General features: G+C 37.7%; 1 protein-coding gene across 5 annotated transcripts in view; it reads right to left on the bottom strand.

Annotated features, from left to right (window-relative positions):
• Positions 1-8437: 8437 nt before the first annotated feature.
• Positions 8438-20584, bottom strand: part of FAM135A (family with sequence similarity 135 member A) — a 100694-nt gene continuing 88547 nt past the window's right edge. For all 5 annotated transcript variants that reach the window (XM_054997503.1, XM_054997679.1, XM_054997593.1 and 2 more), the window contains 6 exons: positions 18327-18418; positions 17572-17669; positions 16017-16168; positions 15370-15480; positions 11088-11201; positions 8438-9334 (listed from right to left, as the gene is read on the bottom strand). In XM_054997503.1, coding sequence (XP_054853478.1) covers positions 9129-9334; positions 11088-11201; positions 15370-15480; positions 16017-16168; positions 17572-17669; positions 18327-18418 — 773 coding nt within the window. In that variant the 3' untranslated portion in view covers positions 8438-9128. The remainder of the gene's footprint in view (positions 9335-11087; positions 11202-15369; positions 15481-16016; positions 16169-17571; positions 17670-18326; positions 18419-20584) is intronic.

The following is a 20584-nucleotide window of genomic DNA, read 5'->3' as shown; positions in this document are numbered from 1 at the left end:
TCGCATCTTCGTAGTAGGCAGGCTGCCGGAAGTGCATCTATTGAAGCGACCTAGTAAGCCCACCCCACCAGGTATTTGGGAGGCTGGGCCCAGGGCCGTGTTACTTACTTTATTTATATCCTACTTTCCCCTCCAAGGAGGACCCAAACTGGCTTACATCCTTCTCCCCTCTTCTGTTTTATTCTCACAACAACCCCGCGAGGTTGGTTAGGCCGAGAATGTGCGAATAGCCCAAGGTCATCCAGCAAGCTTTCATGGCAAAAGTTTGGCCTTCCAATCTCTCCCTACTGTGTCCTAATCAAATATGGGCCTGTTATGGTTTAATTCAACCTTCAGTGTGTGTGACAGAATGATTTATCAATTCCTTTCTTCATGTCAAAGCTTACAATATTTGCTGGCCTTGAAAATTCAGTTCTCACATTATTGTGGCATAACCACCTAAAATAGCATTTTATTTATTAATACTGTGAAAAACTATGCTGCTACAACTACTGTTATTCCAAACAGGATGAAGGGTAGCATTAGAAAGGAACACACCTGCCTTAACTGTTAAAATCACTTTGAAAAGGAGCAGTACCTTCTTAGAAGAGTTTTCAGATCCTTATTCAAACACGGAGTTAGGTGAGCAGCCTCAGTAAAAAATCTACATACTTCTGCACCTCCAAATTAGGCTTTCGGCCACTCAAAGTCCTAAACATCTGTGACTGTGATTGTTCTTTTGAAATGCTCCTCTGTGGCCCAAAGCTTCAATTTTGCACAACACATTGCAATGTGATGGATCATAACAAACTTGGAGGCTTAATTCCTCAAAACCAAATCATTTTAGCTGTCTCCCAGACTCTTGCAAGTTACTTGTTTCATGCTCAGGCAGGAGTTCTGATCTGTCTCAGCCATGATGTTCCGAAACCATTTATATTATTTTGTTGCTCTGACTAAAGAGTCAGAGGCCTTGATTTGGGTGCCCCCGTCTTCTGAAATTAGATGGATGGTGACCCAGGAGAGGGCCTTATCAGTAGTGGCACCAAACTCTGGAACTTTCTCTGCAGGGAGATTCACATGTTCCCGTCTGCCGACTTCCACCAGCAGTAGTATTTGTATTTATTTTAAATTCTGGTTTAAAATTGTTTTAATGGTGCATTTATGTGTTGGTATTAATAGCTTTTAAGATGATATTTTAATTTGTATGTTTTACATTTGTTAGCCACCTTGGCAGACCTGTGAGTGCAGAAAGCTGGGGTAAAATTTTTGAAGATACAGTAATAATAATCGCAAATGCCACAATAAATTTGTTAAGTCTTTATTTAAGAGAGATTTTTAGAAAGGGAAGAAGGTTGTAGTTATAGTAAATTAAGTTTTATAAAGCAACGTATTTGCATATTTGAGCAAAGGTGTCAAATAGGTAAAAACAATAGCTGTATATACAAATGCATTCTCTGCTGCAGCTCACATCTGGTGGAATGGCTAACTGGATGAAGTCAAGAGGCTGCTGCCACACATCTATCATTCCATAGAATGTGTAAAATAGAATTGTGCTGGAGGGCATTTTAATAAACAGATTACACTGTTGTTTTAAGTGTGTAAAGTGGATTATAAATGAAGCAAGGTAAATTTAAAGTGGCTTGAGACTGTTACTTTGTCACAGCAGAGCAACACAACTAAGGCTCCAATATCTAATGTAAAATGAAACGCTAATAATAACCAAAGTAGCAAACCTGGCCACCATCAGACAATACATACTCTAGGGCCTCCCCAATGTATTTAGAAAAACATGACTTTGTAACATAAGGAGGGGGAAGAGCAGGGAGACCCCAAAACAGCTTGATAAAGTTGGGGGAGAGTGAAGGAAATTAGCTTTCTCAAGCCCATGAGAACTTTTGTTTTGTGATGGAAAAGCCAGATGATTAAGAACAGGAAGAAATGCCAATTTAGAAGATTCACAGAATAAAGTCAGTGGAAGGAGAAGAGAGAAATGTATAAAGAAAAGGATGTTCTTATACCCTAACGTTTATTTTTAAGTCAGTTGTCAGGATCTAAGCATAGTCCAATAAGAAATGACCAGTGGGGGAAAAGTGTGTGTGTGCGTGTGTGTGTGGGGGGGTTATTAATACTTCTGGAGGAGATTAAAGAGAAATTTGAATATATATATATATATATATATATATATATATATATATATATATATATATATAGCAACAAAGGAAAAATGAAGCCACACTGTAGAACATTTATACAGTCCAGTGAATGAAATGGAAGAAAGAACATTATAAATCTGTCACACTATCAGAGAAAACTGTAAGTAGTCCAACAAAACATAGGCAACATTGTTTTCATTATCAAAGGTGTGATTGACCACAGGCAGAAAAATATCTAAGTTGCTTGAAGTTGGCCCTAGACGTTACAGTCCAAACCAGCACGAAATAAAGATATGGAAAAAAAATAAAAGGGAAAGGGAAAAGGATAATGTTTTTAAAAGAGATTGAATAGACAGTAAGTGTACAGAAATTTAGTAAAGCTAAGGTTGCTTTTATCCAGAAAGGATGGTTATGAAAAAGGCAGGGAGACCCCCAGGAAATGCCAGAATAGTGAGAAAGGCGATAACCAAAGTGGGGACCTTCTTCCAGCGCAGGGAGCCTTCTATTGGAGGAAGCACCTCTTGCAATGAAAGAGGGCTTTAGGTAGCAAAGAAAGGCTCTGCACATGTCCCTATGAAGTGGTAGGAATACAAGAGAGAGAAGGCGAAACAAGTTTAACCGACATGCTTTCATCAAGCAGAAATAGGTGTAGGAAACAAAGAATTAGAGTGAATAACATTTTTATATGTTAAAAACTGTAGAACCTTTCAGAGTGCCAAAGGCAGCATCAATTTGTGTGCATCAATATTTCTTAAGTATGAGAAAAGTGATGATTTCAGTGACAATGGAAAACTCTGTCTGCTTTAGTGGAGCTTCCAGGATTTTTTTTACAACCTATTTTTCTAGCAGGCCTGTATCTGCATATCATTGGATACTGTATTAACACTGCACCCTAACGATCACTCGCAACTGGATTACCCTGTGTAGACAAGTCAATTCAGCTGCAAATGATGGTGGATGCAGCCCAGAAAAGCTAACAGAAGGAACTGGTGGAGTGGATCTTTCCCTGTCTCCTCTTTCCTGCTGTTTGTCCCACAGATCTCTGAGGGTTAAGAGAGCTTCAATAAAAAAAAATGCGGCAGGGTGCGGTAGTGAGGAGGGAAATTAGATGAAATTGCTTCCTTCTTCACTGAAGGAAGCTGCCAGCACAAGAGGGAAGAGGAGGCAAGTTTACCTGATTGGCCACGTTGCTGGAGTATCCCATCCTGGGGTGCATTTTATTTACAAGGCTATCTTAACCCTGTGTTTTCTGGAACAAACAGGAGGCTTCTTGGAGAAGCTAATGAATGATCCACTTAGCCAACTCCTCCCTCTGAGCTTTTCTGCGGGATCTAATCCAGCATCAAACTGCAGCATTTTCTGGAGAACATTCACTGATACAGCACACTTTTTATAACTGTGGGAGTCAATTTAAAATTGCCTACACAGACATGAAATATATAGTTTTTGACTGTAAGGAACAGCATATCAGGTCATAAATGTCATCAAAGTATATGCTGGCCTAATTATTCATTAAAATAAAAATAAATGTTCAATTTAATTTATAACAAGACTAACAGATTTGCTAATGAGCACCAAAATGATAAAAACTAAAACATTTATTGTAGCTCAGCTCCAGTGGAAAGGCTATAATTTTGGGATGTCTAAGGCAAATTCGGGTACACATACACCCTAAATACTGCCTTGGAGGCATCCCATGTCTAAAAGTGTAGTACAAAAACAAACGTTTGTACTGGAGACAGTACTAGGGAATCTCAAAGAGGATAGCAAGATTCAGGTCCAGTAGCACGTTAAAGACCAACTAGATTTCCAGGGTTATGATCTTTTGAGAGTCAAAGGGAGCTTTGACTCTTGAAAGCTCATACCTTAGAAATCTAGTTGGTCTTTAAGGTGCTACTGGACTCAAATCTTGTTCTTCTGCAGACCAACACAGCTACCCGCCTGAAATGATCAAAGAGAATAGTCTCCTGGTCATAGGAATGTATGACTTACATCAGCTGGAAGCAGAGTTTGGGAGCACTATTAATCATCAGAATGAATGGATTTTAAAAAATAGATATGAATTGTGGGGGTGTGGAAACATTGCTAAGTAACAGAACTACAAAGAAGCCACAACAAAGTGCAAGAAAGACTGCCCTAAGATGAGAAATTGGAGGAGGCAAAAAAGCATGGAATGACAGTGAAACTTGACACCCTTCCAATAAAATGAGGATCAACTGAAGAGAAATGAGCTTCTAGGATCAGAAAATGGAGTAAAAATGTAATAGAAGTTTCCTTCCCAAAGACAGCAGCTGGACAACAACATGAGAATGGCTGTATGTAGATACAAATGAAATTGAACAGGTGAAATGAAACAAAACCTCTTCAAAGTGATCCAGTAGGATGGAATGACAGTAGATTGGCTTTGAAAGTTCAGTGGAATATTTGCACAACAAATTGTGATCATTTGGGGTCCCTATAGGAAATAGATGGTGTGATTAGAAAATGGATGCAAATGAATAGTGGTCACATGAAACTTGGAATTCAATTAAGTGATAATGATCTTCAAAGCCAAGTAAATCTACCCTTCTCTGCCAGACATGTTAGTTGCATCTTGTGCCATTAAGTGAATTGGTAATGGAGACAGGAATTTAGAGTACACACACAGCTTATCCTAGAGCTATTTCTTTGCTAGTACAATGTGACGTTGTCATTACAAAGGGAGTGTAAGAACTCATTCCTCATTTACAGCTTCTTAGGAAGGAAAAAAGGGCTAGATTTAAAACATGAAATGGCAATTATGACTACCTTATGACTACTATTTCTGCATGATTTTACAGATATCGCTGAACACAGTTTAAGCATCCTAGGAATAAAGTAATACTGAATATTTTCAAATAAAATAGAAGCATCCAATTTTACAGCAGTTTTCTACCAAATACCTTTAATACTAACACTTTCAGATTTTCTTAATAAAACAAGTATTGCCCAAGAGGATCAAAATGTTTATGGCACACAGAAGGACAGAACCAAGGTAGGAGGCATTAAACTATAAATAATTTTCTTTATGCATTCAGAGCTTCATAGGTAGGGATGTGATCAGGGCAGCCATTATTAACTCAGCTTGACAGAGACATTAAACTGAGGTGGTTTGAACCTATCTACCCTAATTTAATATTACAAGAGTAAGTGGAGAGCTGTATTAAAGCCAATAATCTCAGACTAGCAAGGAATCTAGTTTATATGAGCAGGTATCACAATGTACTTCCAGATCCCCTTCCCCACTAATTACAGAGAACAATTTGGCTTAATGGAAAAATATACATAATTCTTCAAGATAATGGATTGCATGTAGGTTTAAACTATTTCTCACATTAAATCCTAGAACATGACCTTCCAAATTAAACTCAAGAGGATTTTAGGAAACAAAATGGTTAATTCATTAGGAAATTCTGAAGCATGTTGCTGCTACTGCCAGTACGACTTAAGTTATCATCTTGGCCTGATGAATCCTGTTTGTCTGTAAGCAAACTGAAAATTGTTACTGCTTCCTCTGCTGAAGGTCAACACTTGAAGAATAGTGCAATCTTAGTTCCACTTTAGGAACCTAAAAATAAATTTTAAACGAATTTAAGCGCAAACTGCAGGATCCAGCCCATTCTATTGGCTACAAAGCACAAACACACAAGCACACTTTCCCTTTCCTCCAGGAGCACCTAAGAGCAGTTCTTGAATTACAGAGGTAGTGAGGTTGGCCTGGCTCTACACCTTATGAACCCTTCAGCTATTATTTTAGAAGGCTCCAGAGTGGCCGTTATTTGACCTTTCCATTTCTACTCAAGGGCTCTTCCTATGGCTCCCTGCCTGGATCTTCCCATCATAGCACACTGTAGCAATGTGCTTGGTTGAAGGGGGCACCAAGGTGAGCAAAGCACATTCTTTAACTACAGTAGAAGATACTGTGCTGGAGAGGGATTGAACAACTGTCTCCTGAAGAAATGCTTAGGTCTACCTGATCTCTTTGCTTTTTGTAGATCCAGAATGGGGAATAAAAGCAGTGAACCAATTCCTGAAACTCCCTTCTGATGTGTGTGTATGGGAGGCTGGATATCCCAGTATGAGACATCTGTGAATGTCACTGTATGAAATCATGGGCAGAGGTTTCACTGGCTAAGAGAATTTGATTAGTGAAAGGAATAATACACTGTGCATCACAGCCACCCTGTGCCACCTGCTCCGTTTCTCCTTCTGGACCCCCACCTTCACAAGCACAGCAAGAATAAGGTGACAAGACCTATTGATACAGGGGTTTGGGGGGGGAGTTGTTTTGATAATCGTAATCAAAAACAATGTTCACAAAGACATCTCAGTGTAGTTGAAGTAGAAAAGAGCAGCAAAAGTAACAGATTGTTAGTCTTGGTCCAGCAGCGTGTACAGCTTCACTGAAGAGGACAAAAAATGTCGGAGCACTTTCTTGATTTTGTGAATTATGTTCCCCCTCATATACAATGCTTATCATGACCTCAGAATTACACACACAATTAAAACAGTATCATCTGTGGCTTATAAGAACCAAAGCAGGAGCTACAATTGAGGGGACTCAAAGATGGGGCTTATGGGTTTTATTAAGCTACTCGTCCCCGTGGTGCAGAGTGGTAAGCTGCCGTACTGCAGTCCAAGCTCTGCTCACGACCTGAGTTCGATCCTGGTAGAAGCTGGGTTCAGGTAACCAGCTCAAGGTTGACTCAGCCTTCCATCCTTCTAAGGTCGGAAAAATGAGTACCCAGTTTCCTCAGGGTAAAGTGTAGATGACTGAGGAAGGCAATGGCAAACCACCTCGTACCAAAAGTCTGCCAAGAAAACGTCATGATGTGATGTCCTCCATGGGTCAGTAATGACTCGGCGCTTGCACAGGGGACTAACTTCACCTTCATGCTACTAGTCTCTACAATTCAAGCATTGCCTAAGGCTCCTGAAAAACAATGTGTGTGGATGTGCATGTCAGGGAAGCCTTGTAGAAGAAATACCACAAAACTAAGCTGGGGGAGGGGAGTTGAAATTGAAACCCATTCCATCTTTCATTGATGAAGTCCAGCAGAGCAATTTTTTTTCATTGGTGCAAGGTATGATTTTACGCCTAATTTCCCCACCTTACTGCAGTCCTACTCCCACAACCCATGGCATTTTGTTCACAAGGCTCCTCTGACCCGCCCCCTCCCCCCCACCTGACTTTTCAAGAGGCCTGAGAAGCAGGTAAGAGAGGCTTCACAGAAATCAGCATAAAACATGAAAAATATTTTTATCAACTGTATTTCCTACAATAATGATTTTTATACATGCCCCAAATGTTTCTGTCCATAAATAGCGATAAATTGCAGATGCTCTTGTACTCAGCAATAATTAAGTTCTGCAATCCTATGAATCCTATGTACAGTTACTCAGGAGAAACTCTTGGAATTCAGTATGACTGATTTCTATACTTATAACATGGAAAGAATTGGGGTCTTTTTGTAATAGCTGGAATATCTATTCTCTAGTGGAATTCAGTAAAACAATGCAATGCAAACTGTGCTCAAAAACAAGCAAAGAATACTTTTTCAGAGCAACCAATTGTTTAGAATTTTTGCAAGTTTTGGAACAACACAAAGTTCAAACAATCCTATCCAGATGAATAGTGCTGGATGAAACTGAAGCTTGCAATGAAAACTTGTAAATAGATAAAAGAGTAACATCCAAATTTACCTTGCTTACTGCAAAATTATACTCTTTATCCCCTTTGAAAAAAGCAGGAATTGCTTTCTCTGTGTGTATTAGATGGTTGTTCAGTTTATTAACACCAGATGCATTAACACAATGCTAAAAAATAAACATGCACTAGATATACAACAAATTTGTATTTTCAGGAAAAAAAGTTCATTACAATTAGTAAATGCACAAGACCTTCTCTTCACCTTTAAGTGCATTACTGTCTGAAACAGGTAAAAAGGGAGGAGAATATTTAACCCAATGCTGCTCAGCACCAATAAAAATTTAATAGACCTTTAACATTCCTGTATATTAAAAACATTTATCATTATCACTAAAGTTTATCATTTTGTTCCATTTCAAGATGCAATTGATTTATATTTACAATAATTTGTCATCAATAAAACTTAATATTTAAAAATCTATATTCATAAAAGTATTGCAGAAATTTATAACTTTTACTCTCTTTTAAAATGTACATACAAGGAAGTCCCATGTAAAAGGTTCACCGAAGAGCTGAACTGACAGAGCAATTTTATTAAATTTTGCAAAACTCCATTTAAAGGCAGCTGACATTTCAACATTCAAAAATCCTTAACTACTGCTTGCTTCTGAAAACCAAAGTTCCAGTAATAAAAATGAAAATGTAAACCAACGTGCTCTTGAGATCAGTAGAAAAATGGTAGCTTCCACAGGCATTGTGTGTCCAGTAATGATGTTGGTAGAAAACAGAATGTAGTGATATAACAACAGGCAACTCAATTTTCTCTTCAAAGTGATCTTGAACAGACCCACAGATATAGTACTTATTTTAGCAGCCAATAGGTTTTTTCCAGTTCACTTTTCTACAATACGAAGTAGAACGATCAAATTTAATACCTTAAACTTTTAAAAATTCAGATTTGTTTTGGCATCCAAAGACTCATAAAAATGTCATCACATAGCACTGACCTTTGCAGTCTAAGAGCCAACATACCCATCAAATGTACATACTATGTTTAAGTCTCAAGTTCTGAAATAATTAGGTACCCAAAATAAGAAAAATAGAAAAAAGTAAAAACAAATATTAAAAAAAATATTGCACAGCCACATTACCTAGAAAGTAAAGTTGATGTTAAAAAAGCTCCTCACATGGATGATATAAATTATCTTCCATATAAAAAGGTATAAATATCTCTTAAAATACAGCGTCAGCTACAGTTTAGTATCACGCATGTCTGAGTCATCCGTTAATGAGGTAATAGCCAAGTCTGTTTACAAGGTTTTTTATTCCTATTGGAAATATTTTAGGGCAGCAACCAGGAAAAACTTTTCTAAAAATATTTCTGAATCCAAAACAGCTATATGTGCAGCTCTTCCGATGAGAGAGTCAGCTGTGTTCGGCAACGCATTAATGACATCATAGCGAATCAAACTGCATTCCTTGTTCTGAAGAACAGGCAGAAGCAGATTCTGGATCATTTCAGCATATATTGGTCCTGAATATTTAAAAAAGTGGGAAGCTGTGTTATGGATGAAGGATGCACTTTATACATCGAATAGAACTATTCCAAAGGAAATATACCATATACAGTAGTTTTCAAAACAAGAACAACCAAGTAAGGAAGGCTAATTTTTACAAACTTCGTTTAACAACAGGCCATGAGACGTCCAATTAGCAGATGAGGATGGTGATGAGAATAAAATGTCTGTGCATCATTTTTATTTACTTCTCCCCAATAAGGACCCAAAGTGGCTTACATCATTCTCCTCTTGTCCATTATACGGTTAGGCTGAGAATGTGTGACTGGCCAAAGGGCACCCAACAAATATCCATGGCAGAGCAAAGATTCCAACCCAAGTCTCCCAGATCCTACCAAACTGACTATAGACAAACATACATATATAAATACATGAACTCAACACTAACTAAATAAAGAGGCGCATTCAAGGAATTGTCTTCTGAGAAGCACTGCCTGGTGCAGAAAGATGGGCCATAGGTGTTATCTAATGCTAGCAGATAACAGTAGACTTAACCCCATTCATCCTGCTCACTCACACCACCAATAAACATAAGTAGGCAGAGCTGAATTTACACATTTGTCTCCTACTCTCCTCATAAATCCCTCCCTATCTTACAGTTAAGGTTTAACAGTGAGCAAGAAAATGGAAGGCAGGGAGTAATGAAGAGGAGTGGCACCACACTGCAGGTTATGCTGTCTAAAATCCACTAAATTTCTTTAAACTGTAGAAACTGCCTGCTTCATACTATTTTTCAACTCCAAATACACTTCTTGGAAGGGCATTGCTGTGCATGTGAGTAATGCCCTAAGATGAATTAAAGCTTGAAGTTCATTCTCATCATGGGTAAACACGGCTGAGTCACAGAAGTCACCCATCTCCAATTTATAGCTTAAATCCCAAATCATAGTTTTGAACTTTCAAAAGTGCAAGAGACAAAGGGTTTAAGAGCTGCTTTACTGCTGTCATCTTCACCTTCATAAACTCACGCATGTCTTCATGATGCACTCTAAATACAGACCGCCCCAATTACAGGTTTTCAATTCAGAAAATAGGCCAAACCACTGATGTGCATTCATCCGGTACGTCAAACAAATGGCACAATGTTAAATAAACATTGTCCCTGTTATCCTGAATTAATCATATCCATCTCTGAAATCATTACATCAGCCCTGGTTGTCCAAAAATAAAAATAAACCTATAAATATAATTAATAGCCTACCTATATTTATGTTATGTGGTATCCCAATTGTTTGAATAGGAAAAGAAAAAGAAAAAAAGAACTATGTTTCTTTCAGTTTATAAAAAACTTCCCTTCCTGGTCACCTGGCAGCAACTTTTAACTGCCATAAGTGAGTAGCTATTTATAAGTAAATGGTTATTTACAGTCTTGAATTGTAGCGTCAGGAAATCTCTTATCTATAAAGCCTAAAGGGAAGCACAGTAAAAATAGTAACCAGAAATAAGCCACGATAAGAACATTTTGTTGACAAAGCAGTCTCCTATTCTTTTTTTTTTGGGTGGGGGAGGGATAATAGGAAGGGTTGGGGGGATGCTTATTCAATTAAATGGATCTTTAGTATGAATCTCTTCAGATATATACAAAAACTAAACCAGCATTTTTCACATTAACAGGCTGTACAACAGCCACAATATGTCTGAAGTCTTTTCTCTAAATCTATTTAATGAATAAGAAACTAGCTTCACAGACATCCATGTTTTGGGTATTACCTGTCTGTTTATCCTTTAAAGCTGTTTTACACATTTCTATGCGGGCAGAATGATATGGGACGTAACGATCTTGCAGAGAGCCTACTAATACTATGTTTTTGAAATACTGGAGACCTGTGAGGAAGACAAAAAAGGCAAACAATTACAAATAACTTACATTAAATACATAGTTAACACGTGGTGTTGCATCCAAAGGTGCCATTCTGTCAGTGGAAGAGCACTTCTGTTGGCAGCAAAGGGGAGGAAATTTTCACCAACCTCCCCCTTCCAACATAACCTTCTCCACACTGTCCCTTGACACCCAGCAGCAGAATTTAGCAGGTGAGGTTGAATGAGTGGTGGGAAAGAAAGGTTCTACCAGCTTCATTCCACTGGCAATCCTTTGGATCCAACCCATGGTCTTTAATACAAGAATTTTGTAATGAGGAATAAGAAGGATAAGCCATGTGTTGGGGAAGTGCTTTCTGTTTAGAATTCATCTGAAGACCATTTATTATTAGTACTTTAAACTTTTGTTCTTAAATGATGGGAATCACCAGAAGGTAAGGTGGGTCACACCAGGAATATAATTACTATTTTATTTAAAAATTATTGACTACAGAGAAGGGGAAAGAGAAATCAGAGGAAAAGGTCTATGGGGCATGGAGGCGCATAAGGAGTGAGGAGGAATAAAATAGAAAGGCAGATTTATATACACACACATCTCTATCGCCATCTCTATATATACATGTGAGTTTTTAGGGGTTGTACCTACAGACAACCCCTAAAAATCCACATGTATATATGTACCTACATATGTACCTACATAGGAGCCCCGTGGCGCAGAGTGCTAAGCTACAGTACTGCAACCCAAGCTCTGCTCACAACTTGAGTTCGATCCCAGCGGAAGCCAGGTTCAGGCATCAGCTCAAGGTTGACTCAGCCATCCTTCTGAAGTCGGTAAAATGAGTACCCAGTTTTCTGGGGGTAAAGTGTAGATGACTGGGGAAGGGAATGGCAATCCCCATAACAAAAAGTCTGCCAAGAAAACGTCATGATGTGACGTCCCCCCATGGGTCAGTAATGACTCGGTGCTTGTACCTTTACCTACCTACAGACATACCTACAGACATACAGAAGTATTAACTTCTTTTTTTTCTTATTTCTGCAAACATAGGTGTTCTCCTGGATTTGCATATCCTGAAAGATTGTGTCTGGCCCCACTGTGGAATCTGCCTATCAGCACAGGGGTCAGCCCCTTCATTATTAGATATAGTGATTAAAATTGGGTCCTAAACAACAGGATGGCATTAACGGTAGGTCACATGTTTTAAAAGGCTAAAGACTACTGCCTTAAGTTACTAATAAAATCAGTAGTAATTTACTACTAAGAAAGTGGTAGACTAGACTATCACCAGAATGTTTCCTGGAGAAGTCATACTGAGAGGAATGACATCAAATCAAAACTTATTCTCTTAGGACAAGGAATCAAATTCTGTGTGTATGCAGAAAGCACTTCTATGCATCCACCGAGGAGATACTTCCTTCAAGCGGCAGCACCTCATATTTCATTAGGCATTTCATGAGGCATTTCATGAGACACCCTCCCCTCCCCCTTTAGGGGCTGAAGGGAGAGCTGAAAGTATCTAGTGCATCAACAGACTACTATCCACAGTGCTTTGGAACCAGCCAAGATAACAATCCTAGGAAATTTCACTTCTAAGTAAATTCCACTGATTTCAGTGGAAAGAAATAATAGGATTATCAGAAGAGAAATAATGACAGTAGTTACCAAGAGAACTAAAGAAGTGTGGATATAGCCACTTTTGTAACTTTATTTCTTATTTCTGGAAAAAGTTTTTTCGAGTTTTAAAGGACTACAAAAATTGTTTGATTGGAAGCAATAGAAAAATGCAGCAAACCATTTTTAACTTTCTGAAAAAAACCTATCATCAGTCTTCATCCTATGAGGTACGGCCATCTAATAATCTGTTGGGACCCATGGGGGGTGGGTCACATGCAATATCAACTTTACTATATGTGTTACTGGTAAATTCTCTAACACTGGAGGAGGGTATCTTCCAGAATAAACTGATTGGTGTTAGTATCTTCTGGTGGAAGAATTTCAGGTCCCACCTGCTCCATAACAACAGAACATTGTTAAAGCTACTGTTCTATGTCAGCTTTTTATGTAGCTGCAATTGTTCTCCTCTTCCTTCCCTTCTCCCATTCTCATGTAGTTAAGTGGGGAAAGGAACTAAGTTGTTTCAGAACTGCCAATTTCTCCAACCCAATTCCCGAGCGCCAAATGTACAGCTCCTTTAGCAGCCACCTTGCTTAGAAGTGCCATGGAAGCAGCTGCCAAGTGGGAGATAATGCCCCCCCCCTCAGTCAAACAAAGAAAAATTAAAGCTGACATAGTTCTAAAAGGAAGGGTAAGACCAGACAGACATTTTATGGAGGACTGGTGAAGTTAGACGCCTTGAAGTTTTAGTTCAGAAAAATCTGGCCAGTGAGGAAAGGGGAGTGATGCATTCTTACTAGGATGCTGCTTTATCAAGATAAAAGCATGTACTTGCGCTTGGAAATGCAAATATGTCAGATAAATGCTGGAAATGTAAAAAGCACGAAGGATCATTTTATCATATGTGGTGGACTTGTGAGGTAGCTAAGCAATACTGGGGAGATATAATAGAAATAATTAATGAGGTCTTGCAAACCCAAATAAATAAGAACCCAGAATTGTTGCTACTGAACTTGGGAATGGAAGAAGTTCCAAGGCAGCACAGAACATTGTTATTTTACATGACTACAGCAGCAAGACTTTTGTATGCGCAGAAATGGAAAGTGCAAGAAATACCAACTATAGAAGATTGGATTTACAAATTGCTGTACATGGCTGAGATGGACAAAATGACAAGAAAACTTAAAGATCTTGATCCAGGAGAATATATTGCATAATGGGAGAAATTGAAACGATATTTAGAAAAAAAATGGGATGTGAAAGGAAGATTGTGGCAGTTTGAGAATTATTAATATGTGACTTTATAAAGGGGAGAGAGAAGTAACTTTACCATTAATGGGGAAATTTAGCTATTAATTAATCTGAGCTAACATTAGTAACAAGGAGATTGTATTAAAAAAATAGATAGTTTAAATAGTGAATTGTAGATTGATATATTAGAAAACTGGAGATACAGAAGAATTTGAATATGCTTAGAATAAGTGATATAACATATATAGGATTTAGAAGAATTACGGTTAAGAGAAATTTGAGTAATAAGGGGGGTTTGGGGTTGGAAAGCTGTTGGAAGTCAGTAAGGAGGGGGGGAAGGGTGGGGGCTGATATAATTTAGATAAGACGGGGAATTTGTGTATTGAATAATATTGTTTGTACTCACCAATAATTTTTTTTTTTAAAAAAAAGATAAAAGCATGTACAAAATTTACTGCACAAGTACAGGAAGTTTTTTCAAAGACGAAAAATAATTCCAAACTAATTACTTCTACTTTCTGCCTTTCAAGAGATCTGTGAATTTCATTTAGTAATATAGGCTGACTCAGAAAATACTTTTTAAAAGCCTTCCAACAGGACATTATCCATTTGCTTCATGATCTGACTATATCTCAGGTAAAAGCCAAGATTCTTTATTGGCATCCTAAGATTTAAACAAATGCAGGGTTTCAATCCATGTTCCACTTTTTAGAAACATTCAGTGTAAGCAAGTGCTTTGTGTAACCTGAAAACTCCTATTCCACATTGTGAAGTTTGCATGGGCTGAATAAAAGTATTTTAAACTTTCCCTATGAATTTAGTCTGAACAGATCAACACAGTTGGGTTTCTTTATCTTCAATTAACATTAGTTCTGTTGTAATTGTGTGCACTCCCTCCCATTTAAATACATAGATAGGCCTTTTATCTAATTATTTAGTTTAGTTGACTATTTTAAAAGATCTGTTATAAAAAGCAAAACTATTACTTGTCTCTTTTAACTGATTGTCTCTTGATGCCTTTAATTCTGTATGTCCTTTCAATGTCAAATGCTATTTCATTAATAGGGGAAACAGCAAAAATCTTTCGAAAACAAGATATAACTGAAACCACACTGGAAAAAAGGACCAAAGCATCTTTATGTTCATGAACTAGCTAAATAATTCTGATAAACATATTAATGAATAAATGACAGTATGTGGATCATTAAAAGCTGCAAAATATTCCAAGTTTCAATATATATAATTAAATCTTTTTGTATTTTTTCAAAATGCATCTGTTTCCCAATTGTTTGGTAAAGCATACCTTACCTGCCTTTCTACTGAGCTTGTACAAGAAGGTTTGCCGAGGGTCTGAATGATCTCGACATGTCAACTGCAATAGAGACCCTGACTTTTTCCACTTCTGCATAAACCATAGCCCTGTATTTACAGGTATGCAACAAAACAGTCAAAAACATTTTTATTTAAAATTTTCACTACCACATAACAAAAACATTTCTTCTACTATTACAGCCATCTAAATTTAAACTAACAACAACAACAACAATAAATACTCAATATAATTTGACATTTCAGACATTACTGAGAAGTTTGGTGATGTTTCATACAACTCAGAAATTGTTAGTCAACCCTCTGTCTAGCATTTTGGATAAAGTTCGACCTGCTACCATCATATTTCTAAGTGGCATCTTCTCATGCAAGTTCACAGAAATTGTAAAGGTTTGGATTAATTTTATACTGTAATATTCCATTCATTTCTCCTAATTCCACCATGAGATTTTTCCAGGATAAGTCCATCATGACTGATGTTTCCAGATATAAAGCCAAGTTCTCTTGTTGAACCAAAGCATCTATCCATACATTCCTTTCCAATACAGAGAGGCAGGCACTTATCCAATTATATCACAAAATATTTTTTGAACTTTCAACAAGAACTTTAAAAACAAAAAGTTTACCTGTATTAACAAGAGCACTGCTGTTGTAGAGGGTCCCAAGATGCGGCCCAGACAGAGACAGGAAGGTGTAAAGTTTGCCAAGGTAATATTTAAATCTAGGTCTTGTTAGCACTGACCGGATTATTAAGTTACCCAGTGAATGTCCAATAAAACTGAACAAAATAGAAAAAACACACCTGTCATTGGAAGAATGCTTTTCAAAAGTTTTCAAAGGAAAACTGACACATTAGCTTAAGTTTGCAAAAGACAAGCCTAAATTTATAAACAATCACTCAATTACCTATCGCCCAATTGCCTATAATTTATCATAAAAAGAGAAATATAGAAAGACCTTCAAAGCATTTAAAATAGCAGCTTTAGATCTACTGTTTGTGGGAACTTGCCCTCAGGAAAGACAGGAGAGAGAGCACTGGTGGATGTTTTGTCTTCTGCTGTCTGAGATATAAAAACTAACTTGTTCACAGAATTTTGGTTTTAGAGCCTCCCACAGTAACGCAGTAAGCCATTCATCTGCTTTCTTTTCTCCATCTCCTTCCTACTCCTACAAGATGGCGGTGATAGTGCTTCAACTTGTTGGCTGAAAAGCTGCTAGAGGCCAACCCCCCCCCCCCCAAATTTCTTTCCCACCCAGCATTTGGAATAAAATATACTGCTACATGGATGTTTCATTATGCCAGCATGGCTAATAGCCACTATAGAATGCTCTTAATTAATTTATCCCATTCTTTTTAAAAACCATCCTAGCTCTTGGCAATCTCTGTATCTTCCGGCAGTAAATTTCACAATTTAATTATTGGTGAAGAATTGCCTTCCCCCATCTGTCCTGAACCAACTTATCATTCAACTTCATTGTGTGTGAAGGCAAAATTTATTTCTGCTCTCTCATCTGTCATATTATGTCTTAATCAAAAAAAGAGAAGAATTAAAGGAGTCTAACTTTTGAGGGGGGGGGGATTTCTAATTCTTTAATCATTTTAATTGCCTTTTTCCAGCCATATGGTACATTTCTGGTATTGGATGATCAGAATTGTATGCTCTAAATAGGCCCTCAGCATTGTATTTGTATTTTTTTCAATACTACTTTTATGTTATTGCTAGCTAATATTCCACTATACCTGGTTTCTAGATTTTGATATATTAAAAACTATTTTTTATATCTTTAGGAATTAATCCCTTGAACTCCTTCTTGGATTGCCTTATCAATTTACATGCTAGTAGGAAGTATTTAGGCCACTTTATAGGCAGAAGACAAAACCTGTGTATGCCACATGAGAATGATGCATATGCCTACTTTACAATACATACACAAATTTGGAAACTGCCAGCAACTGTAGATTCCCAGGGTGTAAAGCAGATATGCATGATCATCCCATACAAACATAAAAACAAGTTGTTTTCTGTATCCACAAAGAAAAACCCTGTCGGTGAAGCAGTTCTTAAGCAGTCCTGCAGAGTTTCTTCTAGGCTTACACCTTAATCATGAAGTCTATGATTACAGCAACATGCTTTGGATGGACTTGCTTGTTCTATAATCAAAATGCAACAGAAAACTTACCTGATTTTTGAAATTGTTAGATTATAAATTTGAATGTACTGTATTATCTCATCCAAAAGGCGATCCGTCATAGAATCAAAATCAGCAAATGTATCATTCTGCAAGGGGAGGAAATTAAAAATATGTGAACAAAGTTGTTTTGTGATCAACATTAATTCCTCCAAATAAGAATTATCAAGTATAATATGCCTATGAACCAGCATCAAAGAAAACAAAATTATCCCAAGAAAAAGCATTTTAAAATGGGGGGAATATTTATGTACAATGCTTTCTATAATGTGGCATAAAAATTAGATCTTCATAGCAAAATCTTTACTCATTGTGTTTAGCTAATCTGAATGACAAAAAGTATATACATTGGCGATTATTTTACTGAACAACAGCTTGGAGAAGGGTGCTGCTGGCAGTTTTTTACATTCTCCTCTCCCCCTGCAGACTCCCACACCATATCTAGTGCTATTCATAAGCTATAATGGAAGAAGCGAAGTGGAAAAAATTATGTTCCTCTTATGTTACAACTGGTAAAGGTGGTACCCAAGTGAACACTTGATATTTCCTCATGATGAAATTTTGTGTCTAGTCATCAAGTCAGGTGGCTTGGATATTATTGCATGCTTGATGTGTGTTTGAATGTGGCTATGTATATGATTATGTCAGTTTAAAAATAGTCAAATATTTTCAAGAGGTTAAGCCAACATGAAACCAAATCTTTTATCAAGGGCTCAAAGCAATTTTTTTTCAGGACTTGCAAATACCTGATTTCTTTCAGACATCAGAAAATCTATACGACTTCCAGGAAGGCCAAGTTCAATGTAAGTCTTTACTAGTCTTAAGTCTGCACTATTACCTAAAATAAAGAGGCAAAGATCAGGCATGAGGAAGGCTGACTTTCAGAAAATATAACACACTAATTAAACACTAACCAAATGCTACTAAGGTATGTTCTTTCAAAATTCAGGCTCCCTCTAAAGTTTAAAAGTTTATTTAGTTACAACCGAAGGCTGGTTTTGTTTTTAGAAACAGGGGAATTCATTAAACTGGGCAGTATTTCAAAATGTTCTCCTCTGTTGTTGCAAAATGCTGTGTTGATGCGATCAGGGAGGCCTATTCAACCATGAAGCTTGCTTGGTAGCCTTGGCCCAGTCCTTCTCAGCCTGATCATTCCCCATGGTTGTTCAGAGGACAGAATGGAGGCGGTGGGGGGTGGGGTTGATGTATATCACGGGACTTCCTTGAGTAAGGGTAGGATGAAAATATAAATAAATAAATAAATAAATAAATAAATAAATAAATAAATAAATAAATAGGTTAATAATCTAGCTGCCAGTCTGCCAGTACTGAAAGTTATGTGTACAGAAATAGCTGTATAACCTGCATGCCATATTAAATATACTAGAAGATCAGTTTTTCTAAACATCATTTACTTTTTAATTTTGGAGGGGAAAAATCCAAATCCATTACTGGAAACAAAAACAGAAACAGGTATGACGAAAATAGATGAATGTGACTCTTACAAATGGAAGAGATTCTTCTAATCCGTGATAAGATCAACTGGATCATGCACTACAGCATGAACTTACAGTGAAAATAACATTTAAAATAAAATTTCTCTTAGTCCTAAAATGTATAATTCCTCCAGGCTTGAATACCTTGTGGTAATGAGGCTTTACAAATGGTTGGATACAGGGCTTTTTTTGAGGGGGAACGTCCCAGAACGGTGTTCCGGCAGCTGTGGAATCTGCCCACGTGATTTTTTCCTCCTTCGGCCCCTCCTCGGCTCTGCAGAGGAGGCTAGGCTGCTTTGAGTTCATTCTTTCTTTTCATTCCTCTCTCTCTGTCTCTGTGTGTGTGTGTGTGTGTGAGAGAGAGAGAGAGAGCACAAGCAGATGCTGCTTGGGCCTGGCGTGGGCTCTGCAGAAGAGGTTAAACAGCTTTGAGTTCATTCTGCTTTCTTTCCATTCCTCTGTGAATGAGAGAGAGAGCGCAAGCAAGCTGGGGCCCGGGGCAGGCTCTGCAGAGGAGGCCAAGCTGCTTTGAGTTCATTCTGCTTTCTTTTCATTTCTCTGTGTGAGAGAGAACAAGCTGGGGCCAGGGTGGGCTCTGCAGAGGAGGCCAAGCTGCTTTGAGTTCATTCTGCTTTCATTTCATTCAGGGGTTTCTGTGTATGTGTGCTGCTTTGAGTTCATTCTGCTTTCTTTTCAGGGGGTGGGGCTGTGTGTGTGTGTGTGTGCTGCCTTGAGTTCATTCTGCTTTCTTTTCATGGGAGTGTGGGGGCTGTGTGTGTTGCTTTGAGTTCATTCTGCTTTCTTTTCATGGGGGTAGGTGGGGCTGTGCATGTATGTTTGTGTGTGTGTGTCTTGCTTTCATTTTTTTGTTGACTGAAGTTAACATTGTTGTAGTTCCCACAGCTTTTGAATGCAGATTGGTTATGTGTTAGTTAAATATATCAGTTATGGTTATTTGTATTAGTTACAATATCAGTTATGGTTATTCCAGTTTTATGCTAGGAATGGATAACTGTGTCCAAGTCACAGAAGGCTTTCCTCAATATATTCATCAGCATATAGGTGTTCTTATGTCTTAATAGCTGTAACTCAAATGGTTCTCCTCACCCTCAGCTGATTAACATCACTGAAATTGCAGTGAACATATGGGTGTTAAGGAAGTTTTTATGAATATTGTTTGTCTGGGACATTGGAATATATATGAGCATTTTACGATGTCACAACAGCTTAGCCACTGGTAAGGTAGAGTTGGCAGGCAACAAAAAAAAAAGCCATTGTAAACTAAGTATAAATCTAATGCAGCTAAATTTCAGTATCTTCTTTTTAATTGCTCCAGTAAAGTAAAGCCCTCCCTGAAAATTCAATATTTATTATATTAGGAATTTCAGACACTGTGGAATTTTGAGAAAGAATTTTAGAATTTTTTTTCTACGCCAGCAGAGGGAATCTGTTAGAATTTAGATTTATGAGATGGGTTTTGGATTTTTAGAGGCCCCCTCCTTCTTGCA

The sequence above is a fragment of the Eublepharis macularius genome, chromosome 1, assembly GCF_028583425.1.
Source record: "Eublepharis macularius isolate TG4126 chromosome 1, MPM_Emac_v1.0, whole genome shotgun sequence".
NCBI classification, from domain to species: Eukaryota; Metazoa; Chordata; class Lepidosauria; order Squamata; family Eublepharidae; genus Eublepharis; species Eublepharis macularius.
The sequence above is the reverse complement of the archived record's forward strand: the minus strand, read 5'-3'. Positions and strand labels throughout refer to the sequence as shown.